Genomic DNA, 20,148 nt, shown 5'->3' with positions numbered 1-20,148 from the left:
CTGAGGGAATTAGATTAGGAAATGAGACACTTAAAGTAGTAAAGGAGTTTTGCTATTTGGGGAGCAAAGTAACTGATGATGGTCGAAGTAGAGAGGATAGACTGGTAATGGCAAGGAAAGCGTTTCTGAAGAAGAGAAATTTGTTAACAGCGATTATAGGTTTAAGTGTAAGGAAGTCGTTTCTGAAAGTTTTTGTATGGAGTGTAGCCATGTATGGAAGTGAAACATGGGCAATAAACAGTCTGGACAAGAAGAGAATAGACATTTTCGAAATGTGGTGCTACAGAAGAATGCTGAAGATTAGATGGGTAGATCATATAACTAATGAGGAGGTATTGAATAGGATTCGGGAGAAGAGAAGTTTGTGGCACAACTTGACTAGAAGGAGTGATCGGTTGGTAGGACATGTTCTGAGGTATCAAGGGATCAACACTTTAGTAGTGGAGGTCAGCGTGGAGGGTAAAAGTCGTAGAGGGAGACCAAGAGATGAATACACTAAGCAGATTCAGAAGGATGTAGGTTGGAGTAAGTACTGGGAGATGAAGAAGCTTGCACAGGATAGAGTAGCATAGAGAGCTGCATCAAACCAGTCTCTGGACTGAAGACTACAACAACAACAATCGTTATTGACCGATGTTTTAGACCTTCTGCACTGCGTAAACATCTTTTCAGCTTGGACACTTTGATTGTAATTCTGTACTGCTTGTATACAGCAGCGATTGCACCATTCATATAGCCAGTTCAGTGACCTGCAATAAAATCTGCACTAGTTGTATACTAGACAGGATGCTTCAGGAAGTGGAGCTGTCGTTGAGTTGTTCCCTCAACTGTTACATGGCTTAGTGCCTCACGTACAGGTGGATGGCGGAAGCTGTGTCTGAGAGAAAACGAATTTCGTTGGTTGTGTTACGTTTAATCTTATTGATTTTATGTTTATTCGACGAAGGTGTGTACATTTAGTTATGTTGTCGCCTTGCGCTGGCCTGTATTTGTCTTCAGTATTATCGTCGTGTTTGGTTTTAACTGTGAATGGGACACAACGGCCGCGTATTTATTTAAGTCGTCGCCAAGTGACGATCAGTTTGAAATGCGTTTTGCCGTTGTATGTTGGTCAGTACAAAGGAACGTCATCCATGTTGCTTGTGCTAAGTGAACTTTCAGTACTCTGGTTAATTCTGTTTATTGTACGCACTGGTGCGTGTCTTATTGTGTTGTTCTCTTGCACTGCGTCTTAGGCACAGCAGACGTGTTCGTTTCCGAGGTTGTCCGCTGTCCTCAGAGGCTATCCTGAGCTCGAACAGCCATATCATACAGCGATAGTGGTTCTAAATCTGTTAGTCGTAAATTACGGTAGAGCGTTGATTACTACGAAGAATACCGCCGTATGCTTATGTTATAATGTTAGTTCTGGTCAGGCTAGTGCCTGTTTTGTTATAATGTGGTCAAGTCCCCGCTATAAACCGAAAATATGTATCAAGCTAGGACTAGCGGCGATTACCGTAAGGGGACAGAACCTGGTACTTGAGTATTATCGTATTATAACTATGCCAGTAGGCATTTATCGTAAGTGACCTAAACAGTGAGCTATCTAGCTTAAGTAGTTAGAGATAGCTTAGTGAGCAGCTGCTACTGTCTACTAATGTGTAATGAATTTTAGTACTAAGTGGGTACGTGGAAATGTCTTACGTATGTAGCTATTTTTTGTGAGTACTTGTTACATATGTGACTGTTGTGTTGTCAATGTGGTTCTTTATCGTAGTACGCGATGCCTTCGCGTTTGCTTTCTTACGAGGCCAGAAATTTTGAAGTTTTTATTGAAAGATTCTTCAGGTATTTATTTCAAGTTTAGAATGTTTTTTGATGGGGTGCTTTTAAATACTTTTGCGTGGTTGTTTTAAAAATTGTCAGCCGGTGGTGTTAGTTGCAATGAGATCACTCTGATTATGCAGATCTGTTTCAGAGCTTCCACTTTCCGTTGATGTTGTACTCCCAGCAGCTATGGTGCGCACGCCGTCGTTGCTACCGACAACCGCGCTGGTCGAGATGGTCAGGTTCCCAGACATGGCGCCTAGCTCACTCGAAGGACATCGATGGTTCGTAATTGGCATCAAATCGGAAGACTTGTGATGAACTTTGGCGCAATCACCCTCAATCGTAAACAACCCAGTACTCCAAACTCAACCATGTAACCTGATACAACTCTCACAATCACTTGGTAACGGAATGCTCATGGCGTTTGTTACCCCCCCCCCCCCCCTCCCTCCGTCCCACTCTCCATGTTGTTGATGTTGTGGTCGTCAGTCCAGAGACTGGTTTGATGCAGCTCTCCATGCTACTCTATCCTGTGCAAGCTTCATCTCCCAGTACCTACTGCAACCTACATCCTTCTGAATCTGTTTAGTGTATTCATCTCTTGGTCTCCCTCTGCGATTTTTACCCTGCACGCTGCCCTCCAATACCCTTGATGCCTCAGAATATTCCCTACCAATCGATCCCTTCTTCTAGTCAAGGTGTGTCACAAATTTCCCATCTCCCCAATCCTATTCAATACCTCCTCATTAGTTGTTATGTGATCTATCCGTCTAATCTTCAGCATTCTTCTGTAGCACCACATTTCGAAAGCTTCTATTCTCTTCTTGTCCAAACTATTTATCGTCCACGTTTCACTTCCATACATGGCTACACTCCATACAGATACTTTCAGAAACGACTTCCTGACACTTAAATCTATACTCGATGTTAACAAATTTCTCTTCTTTAGAAACGCTTTCCTTGCCATTGGCAGTCTACATTTTATATCCTCTCTACATCAACCATCATCCGTTATTTTGCTCCCCAAGTAGCAAAACTCATTTACTACTTTAAGTGTCTCATTTCCTAATCTAATTCCCGTAACATCACCCGATTTAATTCGACTGCATTCCATTATCTTCGTTTTGCTTTTGTTGATGTTCATCTTAATAATGAACAATAAAACGGGTAATTACCGGAACCATCACCATGCCTAACATAACGTGAGAATAAATACCCAACCATCTACGGACACCCCTGAAGCACATATTACAGACTGATGTTGCAGAATGGTTCTGGGTGGAGTGTCACGTGGAACACTGTCACTTGATATTGCACATTATCGAACCGTGCAGCTTCTCAGGTGAATGCCCTTACAGCATGCACTAAGGAAAACAATCAGCATGTACGGCTACATACACCATCTAGGGCCAGAGCACCTCGTATGATGTTTCAGTGAAACATCAAATATCATTTTGGCAGCTGGACGTAAAAGTTGCATTGCACCACAGGGAATCTCTCTTCATGGAACCCCAGCTGGAAACTGTACACGAGAAATACAGGTTCTTTAAAAAATTGTGTCCTTTATTCTTACAAGAAATATTTCGAGTCAAAACTCAAAGTCCTATAAAGAAGCCTGTGAGTCCAAAAAGTTTCAAGAATGAGTTAACGAAAATGAGATAGGTATAGATGGTGGTTTTAACACTTCAGCTGTTCTATGTAGTCTTCCCACACTTGTCATACAACTGCGTGAAACTGCCAGAAAAGTACTTCTTTGGGATGTTGTTCAATTCGTGTTTCACAGTGGCACAAAAGTCGCCTGTGCGGTCAAAACGTTGACCTCCACTGTGAATTTCCACACTTCGTCGTTTTGTGGAAGTTTCGTGTTGGAAATGCCAAGTCTCGTCACCCGTGATGATTTTTTTCCAGAAAAGAACTGTTCTCTTCTTGCATTTCAGTCAAGTAGCGGAAGGTGTTCACGTGTCGTTTTTGTGGTGTGCATGACAAACTTGGCACGTAATTTTCTCTTCTTCAGAACTTTCTGGAGACCTTTCGAACACTTAATTTAGAAGTGTTGCTCCATTTTGATTTGCGATACAACAGTGTTGACACAGTATAGTCACGCGTGCACTATACAGGGTGGAGAGTAATTTGGTCACTCGCATTTCGCAGCACGATTCCTCACTTACTGACAGTACAACAATGTCTCTCACAAAATTTCGACCTTCGCGTATTTCGTGTAGTAAATGGATGTTAAAGATTGGCAATCTGGCAACCCTGTAATCACGTGTATGGTAACTACCTCCGTCAGAACAGGGGAGTAGTGCTGTGTAGGTGGTGCAGTGGATAGCGTTTTGGGTTAGCATGCAGGGGGGCGAGGGTGCGATTCTGGGTCGAGGCTTCTTTGTTTTTACTAGCTAAAAGTAGTCTGCGTGGTACGGTATCGGGAAATTGCAGAGGGTGTTCCGCAAAAGACTTTCAATTACATACTGCGAACACAGGTATGAAAATACAATGTTTCTCTGATCAGCTTTTAATGACGCCTTTCGTACGAGGGTTGCCCAGAAAGTAATGCACCGCATTTTTTTTTCTCAGGCGAAAACAATGCTGCAAATGCGAAGCGTTACCTATGTATTGTTTGAAGTCTCCTGAATGAGCGTGCCAAGTTTCCGTCACTTCCGACTGATAGCCTACCTGTAGGACAGTTTCAAAGTGGCGTCTGTAGGTGATGTATGTTACAAGCAACGTGCCGTCATTGAATTTCTCACTGCAAAGAAAGAAACTGTGGGGAATATTCAGAAACGCTTTTGCAAAGTCTATGTTCTCGACAAATGCCCATATAATTTCAATGGCGTTTAATTTGCAGGAAACCACAGAAGTTTTATTTTCTTGTCCACTGATCGTAATATACTTTCCAAAAGGTATTCCTGCGCCCTGAAGTGCAGTCGCATGTGTTCTAGCAGGCCAGCTTTAGTGAATTCCTCATATGATGTGGCATTAGATAGAAGTTCTACATTATTACTTTACATCCATTCAATAATATAATCCTTTCTCAATTTCGTAGATAGAGTTCATGATACTGGATTTATCATCGTGTAATATGGAGCCTGTCGAAAACAAACGCAGATCTGCTTGGTAATTTTTCGAGAACGCTACTAAACGACTCTTGATAGTGTCTGGCATTCATTTCAGAATGATAAACCGCTACTCCTTTTTGCTAAATAAAACACAAGCCATCTAGCGGGCCAACCATAGCGCCATCTGGTTTCCCCCTTCAAGCTAGACAAGTTTCGTTCTTTGTAGTTTTTTCATTTGACGGTTATTTCGTGAGATATTTGGCCCGGTCACGATCAATGGACCACCCTGTAGAAACGTTATTCATCGGTTGTGCAGACGAGGATGGTTACACATTTACGTAAGAAGTATAAGCTTGTGTTGCGCTTCAGGAGTTTGATGTTTATTCTGGACACTAGCTTGGTGGTCGCGGCGCTCACCGAAGTCGATCTTGCCGAAGCCGGTGGCGACGCCGACGGCGGCGGGCAGGTCGGGCTGCACGTGGAGGCAGGCGGGCCGCGTGTACGCGTCGAAGTGGACGGGGTGGTCGAGGCGCAGCAGCGCCACGTCGTCGTAGCGGCTGGGCGGCCTGTAGCCCGGGTGCGCCACGCGCTCCGCCACCGCCACCTGCTGCGGGTTCGCGTCCCGGTTCTTGCCCTCCAGGTTCACGTCCCCCAGTCGCGCCCAGCGCGCCGGGCCCCTGCAACGGTTCAGAAAGCAGCAACTACTACAAGTCCCTCACGTAGTTTATACTTGTAGGGTCGATAACAGCCATCAAATACACCACGTAATTTATGTGCTTGAAACACCCATTTTATGTTTAACCTTTCCAACGCGCGCATTCCTAGCACTATACCACACCCTCCTGAAAACCCAACGATCCCTTCAGCTCCATCTGAACCATTTTACTTAACTGCTGCAATCGGTGGCTCCTCAAGATCTGACCTTTCGTAGTCTGGGCAATATCTTAACTATAGGACGAACCACCTTCCGCTCCCATTTACAACTATCCTACCTAGTTTAGTATGTTCTAAAACATCTCGAACTAATCCTAGATTGTAACTACTAGAAGGCCGAATATGGAGATTTTACCTTTCTACCACACTCCACACCTACAAAGCCTTAGTCCAACCAATCTGCTCTTATCTGAAAGTCGCCTGAATTTCAGTTCCACGACAATGTTACCACTGTCTCCACACTATCCGTCTACCCTTTCCGACTACGATCCTATACAAATATCAATTTTACCTAGCTACCATCCCACACAAAACACCTATCGCCAACTTGAGACCGAGCATCTTATCCTTTCATCCTTGATTATCAATTCTCGTACCCTGACAGGCTTGTACCAATACATTTTCACCTCCCCCTTCCCTCCCTAACCCTTCCACCTACACACTCTGCACATCCTGTCGCAACGAAGTCTACCTAACAGCGAATCATGCCCACAGATCCTCTCATCCCTGGAGCTTTAACAGAATGACCCTCTACCTTTCCTTGCCAGGATTGCTGTTCATCCCACTTCCTTCCTTCCCTTTCAAAAATCTTCGTCTGAGGTCCTCCTCCTCAACTTTTCCATCACATATTTCTTCCAAAACTCGATGCAACAACGCTCCTCACTCATTTTCTGTAACTCAGTCCGGTAAAGTACAGTCTTCCATATCCTATAAACATTACTGCAAATTTTCTGCATTTTAAAATATATCAATATTTTACTTAAAATCTTCAACGGTCAGGTGCCCTTGTAATTATTTTATTCTGACATATATCTGCGCGATATTAATTCATTTTTGTCACCATTTCGTGATTAATTTTACATAGACTGTACTGGGCACATTTACTGGGAGTAAAAGTTTCGATTTTTCTCACTGGGAACGTGTTACCCAGGGTGGTTTCTAGGACCTCTTTGTCGGCTGTGAATCTCATTAGGAAGGACTAATGTCCCCTGGCAGCTGCGCAGTTTTCGCGGAAGTAATGCTGCGGCCAGTTTCGTGCTTTTGTTGGCAGACCAAGCACATCCCCTGCCCCTGAACAGAAGGCGCCGTGTCGCCATTTCCATCCTTATAGAATAAATGAGCACGCCATTTTTGTCTGTTCTGTTTGGACATCAAAAGACGTGTCCATTATAATTATCCGGGCTGTTATGCCGTGGTCGGTTGACGAATTCTATGTCGATTCTCAACGTTTCGTCTCCGACTGCGGGAGACATCTTCAAGGGGGTCCGTAGCTCAATGGAAGGTCCAACACACCCACTGGCTCGCTACTGTCAGCTCAGTCAGTAGCGAGCCAGTGGGTGTGATGGACCTTCCATTGAGCTACGGACCCCCTTGAAGATGTCTCCCGCAGTCGGAGACGAAACGTTGGGAATCGACACAGAATTCGTCAACCGACCACGGCATAACAGCCCGGATAATTATAATGGACATAATATTTCCGGCCGTGAAAGTCTACATTTTAGTATCAAAAGACGTGGCACTCAGAGCCTGCCTGAGTCGCGTCGGAAGGGTCGTTGCTTTCGCTCCAAAATTTGGTGTTACGCAATTGAATTGAGTCGCTCCGCCACCGCGCTTGGCGCGAAGAAGCCGACAAATCAGTGAAACATTTCTCCATCCCACTACCAAGAACTTACTCGTAAAGGTGCTTTTTGTACGCCAAGAGCGGGAAGCTTCCGTGGCGTTCCCCATTTTCTCATGAAGTAAGCTATCTTCCTGTCCGGCATATTAGCAACAGCATTGAGTCTTCCCCTCCATATAGAGTTTTTGTGAAGGTACGGAGTTGTGGAGGGCGATATATATTCCGTGATCATTCGATCTCCGCCCTCCACGAGGGTCACTCGTCTCTCGACCATCATTTGGTGCTGATGGGTGCACGGTCTGTGTATTTTGTGGACATGTATGAGTATCGTAAGTGTCCTATTTTCTTATGTGATCCACAATCAGCGCAGCTAGCTATTTGCTGCCCAACAAGTCTTGCTTGTTTTTGTTATAATCTGTGTCATTGTGTTGTGTTATCAACTCTGACTTCGCGAGATGCCCAGATAAGCGTAGCTTGCTGCACTTACTCCATACAGTTTCCACACTGATTCCTCCCCACAGCGTTAGCTTCAATCTGTAATTTGATCTGAGTTTTAGAAAACTTTGTTGTCTGTTAATTTTTATTGTGATTTTGGCAGTCACCAGAGAAAATAAATACCTGTTAATCTCGACCTTGGAATAGGTTGCAAGATACTTTACATTGTCTTATAACTTTTCCATGCTTAGCCGACCCACTAATAACAAATACAAAGTGCTGCACACGTAAGCGTGTTGTTTCACTGTGCGCAGTGGCCAAACTCAGACATCACTTGTATTAAGTATTCAGAGAAAAGAAGCAGCATTGGTCCCTCTCCTCTGGTATTTTGAAACATTTTTTTTTTTATAAAGAGCATTGCACTTAAATACCTCGACTCTGGTCAAGAGAAGTGGGGCTGAACTTTCACTGTGCTTGTACATTTTATAAATGCTTGCTGCTGAAGAGCAGCACTCTGCCACTGCCAGGCATAGCACATTAGGATACAGGGCCTCTGAGACGTACTGCTGTGTCGTCTGAGTTCTGTGAATCACTATCAGAGGCGGCTTGAAGTCTTACCTGATAACTCTCGTCGAAACGCCGTTAGGACTAATGCTAGCATGTGTCTCCAAAATATTGATTGATTTGTGACCTTAAGTTATTATGTTAGTTGATGTATAACCCCATGATGGTTTATTTACGACCCCCGTGGGATAAATTGTCCTTTTGAGAACCCCTCCCCCCTTCCACCTCCCTCTCCTCCTACCCAACCCCTATCTCCTCCCCCTGACAATGCAACTGACACTTTTGATATCAAATTAATTGGCTAATTAATTAAACTGATCAATTAATCAACACTTCCTCCTCTGGGAAATCCCCCAGCCCTCCTCTCTCACACCCTCTCTCCACTTCCCCTCCACTACCTGGAAATTGGCGGGGAAAGAACTCAGACTGTGCTGGAGAGGACGGATGTTACGACAGGAAATTCAAATCAGTGTTAGTTACGAAACGGAGGATATACTGTTTATTTACAAAATTCAGTTTTCACGGGTTGAATGTCTTTATTTATGGCAAAAATCTCACATCCAGCAACTACATATCCTAATTACGTAATTCCACTTTTGCAGATTGGAGGTGTTGTCTTGTTGGAAAATTTTTGTGTGTGTGCTCACCTTGACACGTAGGGACTGACTGAACTGATACACAGTGCTGCCAACGGAGGATGTCTCACCCCACACCTCGCTCCCAATACAGCTCCTAGAAAAAGACTCAGTCTGTGCTGGAGACGTAACTGCCCTGTGCTTCACATCTGCTGTGCAGCAAGCTACGTAAATTTAAGTATTAACTAAGTTTTTCTTACTTGTCACTTCTTTTTCCATATGTTTTTCTTTTAGGAATCTTTAATTTTCGAGTACTAGTAATAGTGTTCCATAGATTTCGTGTTTATTTTGAATACAGTCCAGAGACAGGTAATGCTTGTTTTATTTCCAATAAGAAGTGTCTAGTACCCACAGTTTAGTCAGCTATCAGCCGCCTTTAGTGAATTAGCAGTCTAGTAAAAAGTTGATTAACTCTCTACACTAAATTGTTGATTTCTTAGGATGGATAGAATGTGTGACTCTTGCGTACGGACACAGAAGTTGGCCACTGTTTGCGAACAGCTGAACGTGCTGATGGCCGCGGTCAGCCGTCTTCAGGCTGCTGCCTCGGAATGTAGCGGCAGTGGGGAGCCTGGTGCGTCGCATGGTACACCCCAGGTGTTACATGCTTCACCTACTGCCCCTGTTGTCGAGACATCGTTGCGGGTACCGGGCGCGGTTGGGCCACCCTCTCCCCAAGGGGAGTGGCGGGTTCAGCGGCGTTCGCGGCGCACGAGGCGGAGGGTAAATGTGGAGGCTGGCCGTGTGGCACCTGCCTGTGAGTGGACATGTGGCCGCCCCTTCAGCAAGGTCCGAGCAGGCACACGGGGGGGAGGGGTTTATTAGTTATTGGGAGCTCCAATGTTAGGCGGGTGATGGAGCCCCTTAGGGAAATAGCGGAAAGGTCGGGGAAGAAGACCAGTGTTCACTCTGTCTGCTTGCCGGGGGGTCTCATCCGAGATGTGGAGGAGGCCCTGCCGGCGGCGATAGAGAGCACTGGGTGCACCCGACTGCAAATTGTTGCTCATGTCGGCACCAATGACTCCTGCCGTCTGGGTTCAGAGGTCATCCTCAGTTCATACAGGCGGCTGGCGGAGTTGGTGAAGGCGGAAAGCCTCGCTCGCGGGGTGGAACTGCAGGAGCGTCTATAGGAAGGTCCCAGAACTGCTCTCATTAATAAACGATCACAGTGCCCACATGGTATTAGGAACGGAAAGTTGGCTGAAACCAGATGTAAACAGTAATGAAGTTCTAAACTCATGTTGGAATGTATACCGCTGGGACAGGCTGGACAGTGAAGGGGGAGGCGTGTTTATAGCGATAAAAAGTGCAATAGTATCGAAGGAAATGGACGGAGATCCGAAATGTGAAATAGTTTGGGTCAACGTCACGGTTAAATCAGGCTCAAACATGGTAATTGGATGTCTCTATAGGCCCCCTGGCTCAGCAGCTGTTGTGGCAGAGCACCTGAAGGAAAATTTGGAAAATATTTCGAGTAGATTCCCCGACCATGTTATAGTTCTGGGTGGAGATTTTGATTTAACAGATATAGACTGGGAGACTCAAACGTTTATAACGGGTGGCAGGGACAAAGAATCCAGTGAAATTTTTTAAAGTGCACTATCTGAGAACTACTTTGAGCAGTTAAACAGAGAACCGACTTGTGGCGATAATATATTAGACATTCTGGTGACAAAGAGACACGAACTATTTGAAACAGTTAACGCAGAACAGGGAATCAGCGATCATAAAGCGGTTACTGCATCGATGATTTTAGCTGTAAATAGAAATATTAAAAAAGGTAGGAAGATTTTTCTGTTTAGCAAAAGTGATAAAAAGCAGATTTCAGAGTACTTGACGGCTCAACACAAAAGTTTTGTCTCAAGTACAGATAGTGTTGAGGATCAGTGACAAAGTTCAAATCCTTCGTACAATATGCATTAGGTGAGTATGTGCCAAGCAAGATCGTAAGAGATGGGAAAAGAGCCACCGTGGTACAGCAACGGAGTTAGAAAACTGCTACGGAAGCAAAGGGAACTTCATAGCAAACATAAACATAGCCAAAGCCTTGCAGACAAACAAAAATTACGCGAAGCGAAATGTAGTGTGAGGAGGGCTATGCGAGAGGCGTTCAATGAATTGGAAAGTAAAGTTCTATGTACTGACTTGGCAGAAAATCCTAAGAAATTTTGGTCTTATGTCAAAGCGGTAGGTAGATCAAAACAAAATGTCCAGACACTCTGTGACCAAAATGGTGCTGAAACAGATGACAGACTAAAGGCCGAAATACTAAATGTCTTTTTCAAAAGCTGTTTCACAGAGGAAGACTGCACTGTGGTTCCTTCTCTAGATGGTCGCACAGATGACAAAATGGTAGATATCGAAATAGACAACAGAGGAATAGAAAAACAATTAAAATCTCTCAAAAGAGGAAAGGCCGCTGGACCCGATGGGATACCAGTTCAATTTTACACAGAGTACACGAAGGAACTTGCCTCCCTTCTTGCAGCGGTGTACCGTAGGTCTCTAGAAGAGCGTAGCATTCCAAAAGATTGGAAAAGGGCTCAGGTTACCCATGTTTTTAAGAAGGGACGTCGAACAGATGTGCAGAACTATAGACGTATATTTCTAATGTCGATCAGTTGTAGAATTTTGGAACACATATTATGTTCGAGTATAATGACTTTTCTGGAGACTAGAAATCTACTCTGTAGGAGTCAGCATGGGTTTCGAAAAAGACGATCGTGTGAAACCCAGCTCGCGTTATTCATCCACGAGACTCAGAGGGCCATAGACACGGGTTCTCACGTAGATGCCGTGTTTCTTGACATCCGCAAGGCGTTTGATACAGTTCCCCACAGTCGTTTACTAACAGAGTAAGAGCATATGGACTATCAGACCAATTGTGTGATTGGATTGAAGAGTTCCTAGGTAACAGAACGCAGCATGTCATTCTCAATGGAGAGAAGTCTTCCGAAGTAAGAGTGATTTCAGGTGCGCCGCAGGAGAGTGTCGTAGGACCGTTGCTATTCACAGTATATAAAAATGACCTTGTGGATAAAATCGGAAGTTCACTGAGGCTTTTTGGGGATGATGCTGTAGTATTGACGCATGGTGCAGGGAATGGAAATTGAATATCAATGCAGACAAGTGTAATGCGCTGCGAATACATAGAAAGAAAGGTATTTTATCATTTAGCTACAATATAGCAGGTCAGCAACTGGAAGCAGTTAATTCCATAAATTAATCGGGAGTAGGCATTAGGAGTGATTTAAAATGGAATGACCATATAAAATTAATCGTCGGTAAATCACATGCCAGACTGAGATTCATTGGAAGAATCCTAAGGAAATGCAACCCAAAAACGAAGGAAGTGGGTTACAGTACACCTGTTCGCCCACTGCTTGAATACTGCTCACCGGTGTGGGATCCTTACCAGATAGGGTTGATAGAAGAGATAGAGAAGATCCAACGGAGAGCAGCGCGCTTCGTTGCAGGGTCATTTAGTAATCGCGAAAGCCTTACGGAGATGACAGATAAACTCCAGTGGAAGACTCTGCAAGAGAGACGCTCAGTATCTAGGTATGGGCTTTTGTTGAAGTTTCGAGAACATACCTTCACCGAGGAGTCAAGCAGTGTAATGCTCCCTCCTACGTATACCTCGCAAAGAGACCATGAGGATAAAATCAGAGAAATTAAAGCCCACGCAGAGTCATACCGACAATCTTCCTTTCCACGAACAACACGAGACTCGAATAGAAGGGAGAACCGATAGAGGTACTCAAAGTAACCTCCGCCGCACACCGTCAGGTGGCTTGAGGAGTATGGATGTAGATGTAGATCCTATGACACGAAGTTCAAATCAATGTCAATAATATATTGATGTATATTCTATATTTCATCACTTTGTGGGAGACAGAGCTCAAACACTTGTATAGAGCTCAGGTCTTCACCCCCTCATGCCCACTTCCCGTGATGTATTAACTGTAAGCACTGAGAAATGAAATGAAGTGCCGTATAGCAGTCACCGTTTGGGGTTTCCCGCGTGTGTGTCTATTGTCCGGGCGCCGCCACAGAGGTCAAAAACCGCCCAGTGTACTAATTACAAATCATAATACTAAATGCAACCGACCACAGCCTAGATATCAGCCTCCTTTGATCTCGCAGCCCCAAACAAAGCATTCCGTTGAGCAGGAAATTCCAGACCCACTTCGTGTCTCTATCTCTCTGAAGAAGCTGATTCCTTTTTGTGTGTGTGAACCAATGTCTCCAAACAAACAGACGGCAGTTTTCATCTCTCCTCAGAATACTATGTTCCCGCTGGCTATTGTTGTTGATAAAGGGGTAGTTGACACGATTTCGATATCAAAAATAGAGGTAAATAGTCCATTTGCATTACCCTATCAAATTAATTGTTTACAAGTGCGTGAAACACTCACCACCACCTTATAATTATCCTTCTTCGTAATAAAAACATGTTTTAAGTGTCTGAGTATCAAACGCAAACATTATATAAATCGAATAATTTCCTCTACAAACAGAACATAGAGCTAAATACACATATAAAAATAGTTTTGCATCACCTCGGTTCCGAGGGTTCCGGAACCTATACAGAAAATTTGAATAGAGATCATCGTAAATATTTCCTCTCTATTTACTGCTCATGAAAACCACACATTGCATATTGTATCACCATGCAGCGATAGCTTCAGAGGTGGTACCTCTAATGTCCAGTAGCACGTCCTCTTGCATTGTTGAATTCCTGTATTGGTCGTAGCGTACTATCCACTAGATCATCAAGGCACTCTTGGTCCCACTCCTCAACGGCGATTCGGCGTAGATCCGTCAGAGTGGTTGGTGGGTCACGTCGTCCATAAATAGCCCCTTTCCATCTATCCCAGGCATGTTCGATAGGGTTCATATCTGCAGATCATTCTGACTACCCTATTCGAGCGATGGCGTTATCCTGAAGGAAGTCATTCACAAAATGTGGCCGATGGAAGCTCAAATTGTCGCCGATGAAGACGAATGCCTCGCCGAGATGGTTGCACTATCGGTCGGAGGAAGGCATTCACGTATCGTACAGCCGTTCAGCCGTTACGGCGCCTTCCATGACCACCAGCGGCGTACGTCGGCCCCACATCTGCAGCGGATAGGCACTTGGTGCAGGGAGTGGCAACTGACCCTTAACATAGACAAATGTAATGTATTGCGAATACATAGAAAGAAGGATCGTTTATTGTATGATTATATGATAGCGGAACAAACACTGGTAGCAGTTACTTCTGTAAAATATCTGGGAGTATGCGTACGGAACGATTTGAAGTGGAATGATCATATAAAATTAATTGTTAGTAAGGCGGGTGCCAGGTTGAGATTCATTGGGAGAGTGCTTAGAAAATGAAGTCCATCAACAAAGGAGGTGGCTTGCAAAACACTCGTTCGACCAATACTTGAGTATTGCTCATCAGTGTGGGATCCGTACCAGGTCGGGTTGACAGAGGAGATAGAGAAGATCCAAAGAAAAGCGACGCGTTTCGTCACATGATTATTTGGTAAGTGTGATAGCGTTACGAGATGTTTAGCAAACTCAAGTGGCAGACTCTGCAAGAGAGGCGCTCTGCATCGCGGTGTAGCTTGCTCGCCAGGTCTCGAGAGGGTGTGTTTCTGGATGAGATATCGAATATATTGCTTCCCCCTACTTATGCCTCTCGAGGAGATCACGAATGTAAAATTAGAGAGATTCGAGCGCGCACGAAGGCTTTCCGGCAGTCGTTCTCCCCGCGAACCATACGCGACTGGAACAGGAAAGGGAGGTAATGACAGTGGCACGTAAAGTGCCCTCCGCCACACACCGTTGGGTGGCTTGCGGAGTATAAATGTAGATGTAGAATACCACCCCAAAACAGCAGGGAACCTCAAACTTGCTGCATTCGCTGTACAGTGTGTCTGAGGCGTTCAGCCTGACCGGGTTACCTCCAAACATGTCTCCGACGATTGCCTGGTCGAAGGCATATGCAATACTCATTTGTGAAGATAACGTGATGCCAATCCTGAGTGGTCAATTCGGAATGTTGTTGAGGCCAACTGTACCGCACTGCGTGGTGTCGTGGTTGCAAAGATGAACCTCGCTATGGACGTCGGGAATGAAGTTGCGCATCATGCAGCCTATTGCGCACGTCCTGTGGCTGCACGAAAAGCATTATTCAACATGGTGGCGTTGCTGTCAGGGTTCCTCCGAGCCATAATCCGTGGGTGGCTGTCATCCACAGCAGTAGTAGATCTTGGGCGGCCTGAGAGAGGCACGTCATCTACAGCTCCTGTCTCTCTGTATCTCCTCCATGTCCGAACAATATCGCTTTGGCTCACTCCGAGATGCCTGGACACTTCCATTGTTGAGATCTTGGTTCAAAATGGTTCAAATGGCTTTGAGCACTATGGGACTTAACTACTGAGGTCATCAGTCCCCTATAACTTAAAACTACTTAAACTTAACTAACCTAAGGACATCACACACATCCATGCCCGAGGCAGGATTCGAGCCTGCTACCGTAGCGGTCGCGCGGTTCCAGACTGTAGTGCCTAGAACCGCTCGGCCACTCTGGCCGGCTGTTGAGATCTCTTCCTGGTACAAAGTAACAATGCGGCGCGATCGAATCGCGGTATTGACCGCTTAGGCAACACGAGCCGTGTACCTCCTTCCTGGTGGAATGACTGGAGCTGATCGGCTGTTGGAACCCTTCCGTTTAATTGGCGCTGCTTATGCATATGGTTGTTTACGTCTTTGGACGGGTTTACTGACATCTCTAAACAGGGGTATGGGAGGGGAGAGATAGGGGGTTTTCCAGAGGGGGAGGTGTTGATTGTTGATCGATTTAATTAATTAGTCAATTAATTTGACATAAAAAGTGTGCTTGTATCAGCGAGGAGAGGGGAGAGGTGTTGGGGAGGAGGAGGAGGAGGAGGCGGGAGGGGCAGGGTATTTCTTCAGAAGGAGAGATTATCCCCAGTATCATAAATCAACCCCGAGGTGTCATAGGCAGTTAGCATAGCTGTAGGTCAAAGTCATGAAGCAACCGTGTTTGCCCCTGAATGCAATTCGCACTAACTTTATGGCATATCAAGGTCTTTCAAGATCCAATTTTATCCAGAATGCCCCTTACATTCTTAATGCTATTTTTGTTGAATACTTTCAGTAAGTGGCTGAGTTCCTTCAGCAGGTTTTCAGTGTCTGAAAGAGTTTCCGTTCAATGCACCAAGTTCCTCAGAACAGAATGTAACTGCAACGGATGGTGATAGTTGTTAGCGTGCAGATATTGGTCCACTTGTTAGGGTTTCTGGTAAACACTGCAGCTGAGACACCCATTTGCTTTACGGCTACCTCAAGGAAAAGTAGGCACCATTGATCTCTACCTCCATCGTGAACTTGATTTTGTTATGGATATTGTTGATATGGTCCAACAATTCATACACCTTTTTACATCCATCTCAAGGCTCAGTAACTGAAAGATTAACCGTTACCTACAGAAGCATACAGAGGCATAAAATCGATTCTGTCTTTGGGGCTACAATAAAAATTCAACTCCTTATGGGGCTTTTGAAAGATGATGTAGGGCTCATAACGACAGACGTATATAAAATATCGTGTAGGTGTGGATAGTTTTATGTCATAGAGACTGTGCGTACTATTGAACAGTGCTGTGTAGAACACAAGAGAAGCCTTCACCTTCGGGACCCTGGAAAATCAGCGATGGAAGAGCTTGCTGTTCAAAATGTGCATCGCACTGCATTCAAAGAGACGTCGGTTATTACAGGGACTAGTAGTTTCTGGGTTAGTGTAATTAAAAAGGCTGTCGAGATAAAAGTTTGTATCAACACCCTCAATAAAGACGGCTGCCTACAGCTAAGCATGGCTTGGAACCCGGCATAGAAAGGTTGAAGTGGTCGCCCTGGGCGCACATTGAAAACTTTACCTTATATGGTGGCGGAGCGGACACCAGAATGCAACGCCGGTATATAAGGACGACAACAGCAACAAAAAAACCGTCAGCACTTGACAATGGGCGAGGAGTACTCGGCCCAAAGGCCCTGGATTTTGAAGCTCTTGGGGCGAACGGAAGCTCGAGAGAATTTTATTAGTACATATCGCCGCGAAACCATGCATTCATGAGATCTATTATTGTCAAAACAAAACGGTTCCCTGTTGGACGTCGGTTGGACGGTCTGAAAACATCTTCGCCAATCATTTCAAATGGCTTTGAAGCCTTTGGCAGTCTATGTAATGGTATTCGTTTATCACTCAAGTCACCATCCTGTATGCACTCACACAATTTCCCACATTTTCTTTCTTTCCTCTCCACAAATATCTCTCAGCCACCGTTTGGTTTCTTGCTCTGAACCCTCCAATAGCAGACTTGTGATCATGTGCCTCTCTCAGAACTACTTCCTTCAACTTAGTCCACACCACTGCTCATGGCCCTAACCTAGTTGCCTTACACAGCAGACCGTCACACATGGTAAACTATGGTTGAATCTTTTATAGCTTGCGCTTGCTGTCAACTTGCTGTGCTGCTTACCTTTCAGCAAGGTCATGACCCAGTATTTGTATTATTGCTACCTTTATGCCTAAGGCATGTTTCTTTTCTGGTTTGTGTACGACTTTACAGCCAAACTCACCGAAACGTAACACCCATCTAGTTAGTCCATTGAATGGGTCTTTCAACCCTAATAACCATTTCAATACGGCATCGCCAGTAAACACTTTTAATTTCTTCTCGTAAAGGTAACACCGAAAATATGTGATTCTATATGAGGCTGAGCATTTCTTTGTCTGTGGTCTGTGGTCGAATAGCTTTTTAAGGACTGTTAAGTTGCTGCTCCTGTCCTTTGACCTCTTGACTGAGAACATACCCAAAAGCGTGCTTAGATGCATTGCATGACAATATAAATTACTTTTGGAAATCTGGAAAAATCAAAATTGGAACTGACGTTAAAACTTTTTTCAATTTTTCGAACACATTCTGACATTCCTCTGTCCTCATGAATTTTGCACCCTTTTCCAACAGTTGTGGAAGTCTATATTAACGAACCCTCTAACGAACTTCCTATAATAGTTTGGGAGTCCCAAGAATGACAATAGTTACTTACTTGACTTCTGAATTGTAAAATCTCGTACTGTTTGCACCAGTGTTGGGTTAGTTCTCACCCCATTTTTGCCAATCACATGCCCTAAGTAACCTACTTTCTCCAAGGTAAAATGATATTTTTCCATACTTAACATCAAATGTTCAGCTCATAATCTCATAAATACTTCTCCCACCCATCCATCACTTTCCTCCATGTCCTTCGAGAATGCAGCTGTATTATACATATATACTAGACACTGGTAAGGATTCAACCTCGTCAATAATCCATCCGTCGCTGAAACACAGGGTCATTCTTTAACGTGAACTTCATCCCCTTTTACTAATAATGGCCCCAGAGAATGAGAAATCTGTGTTTGGTCAGTTCTCCGGAACCACTTCCAATTGATGGTATCCTGGTATCCACTTCTCAGGTCCATGGTAGAGAGTTACTGAGACTGCCCAAATTTATCGATGGTCTCCGTGATATTGGGTATGGGGTGCGCATGTTACTGACTTACTGTTAAGTTGATGGTAATCGCAGCAGAACCTATACTTCTTAGAACCATTCGTAGACTTCGTAGATACAACCATAATTCCTGCTTCCTCCAGCCATGGACTATTGCTTTCCTCTATTACCCCACAAGACATTTGTTCATTGATAAACTCCGCCAGAATAGATTGTAAATACCGAGGTAACCATATGGTTTCCAGCACACCAGTGCCTTATATTCCGTCGGAATTCTGCCTTGTGTAAGGGTTGCTGCTGGCCATGGACACCAAGGAAAACACAAATCTTCAAACTCTAACAACAAATGCTGCATCCGCACTTCTCTATGCCCTTTAGATGGCCCACCTTTTCATATAATGCAGCCTTAGTGGCGGCCCCTCGCTGCCACCAGCTTACACCCTCTCTGCCTAAGTCCTCTTCTTCCTGAATCTCCAAATCCGCTGTTAACACCCCCTTCATCAACATAATTTTTTGGTGCAAAACGTATATAAATTCATGGTTTCTATCGTACGACATCTTTCTCCCACAGTTGTACAACGCTCCTTTTAACCAAACAACTTGCTAAATCCAACACATCTTTCCTTTTCAATGGCCCTATTATGCACAAGATATTCACCCATAGTCTAGGGTTGGCGTCTCTGAATAGAAATCAAAACATCCTCGGTGTCGGTTTCGAGCCCTAACACAGCTTAAATTTTGAATAAAAATCATCAGCAATGGCAGCCGAAGACTTCCGGCATAATAAGTCATCACTGTTCTGACAACGTCAAAGAAGGTGGAGGAGCCAACAGAGGTCCAAGGCACTCTCGTGCTCTTGGGATGGGGAAGTCCCGCTAAAAGGCGGAAGAATCAGCAATGATCAACGGTATGGGAGTGGATAAGGCAAAGGAAACCACTGTACTAGAGACGCATAATGTTCCTCCACCAGAGAGGTAACACGTAATTCAAAAGTGTCGTGATGTACTCTGCATTGGCAAAAGATTGCGGACTAGTCCTCCATTCGGATCTCTCGGAGAAGACTGTCAGGAGAGAGGTGACCATGAAAAAAGCGTGAATAACCAACGAAACGGTAATGTTCTACGATTCGGGGCATGGAATGTTAGCAGTTTGAACGTGGGAGAGAAATTAGAAAGCCTGAAATGGGAAACGCAGAGGCTCAGTCTAGATGTGGTACGGGTCAGTGAAGTTAAATGGGAAGAAAAGTAGGACTTAGGGTCAGGAGAGTATACGATAATATCAACAGCATCAGAAAACGGTATAGCGGGAGTAGGATTCGTTACGAATAGGAATGAAGCGCAGAGAGTGAGTTATGTGAAGAGTTCCCTGATAGGGCTGTTTTCATCAGAATCGACAGCAAACCAACACCGACAACAGCTCATGTCTAAACACTGTCGTGGCAAGCAGAGGATGAAGAGGCAGAGAAGGTATATGAGGATGCTGAACAGGTAAATCAGTACGTAAAGGAAGACGAAAATCTATTAGT

The 20,148-nt window shown here is 44.5% G+C and overlaps 1 protein-coding gene across 1 annotated transcript in view; it reads right to left on the bottom strand.

Moving 5' to 3' along the window:
• The window catches only part of LOC126436618 (serine protease snake-like), a 228,251-nt gene that overhangs the window by 67,316 nt on the left and 140,787 nt on the right, over positions 1 to 20,148 (bottom strand). The window contains exon 4 of the mRNA XM_050090471.1: positions 5,286 to 5,545. Coding sequence (XP_049946428.1) covers positions 5,286 to 5,545 — 260 coding nt within the window. The remainder of the gene's footprint in view (positions 1 to 5,285; positions 5,546 to 20,148) is intronic.

Source organism: Schistocerca serialis, chromosome 1 (assembly GCF_023864345.2).
Source record: "Schistocerca serialis cubense isolate TAMUIC-IGC-003099 chromosome 1, iqSchSeri2.2, whole genome shotgun sequence".
In the NCBI taxonomy this organism is placed as follows: Eukaryota; Metazoa; Arthropoda; class Insecta; order Orthoptera; family Acrididae; genus Schistocerca; species Schistocerca serialis.
The sequence above is the reverse complement of the archived record's forward strand: the minus strand, read 5'-3'. Positions and strand labels throughout refer to the sequence as shown.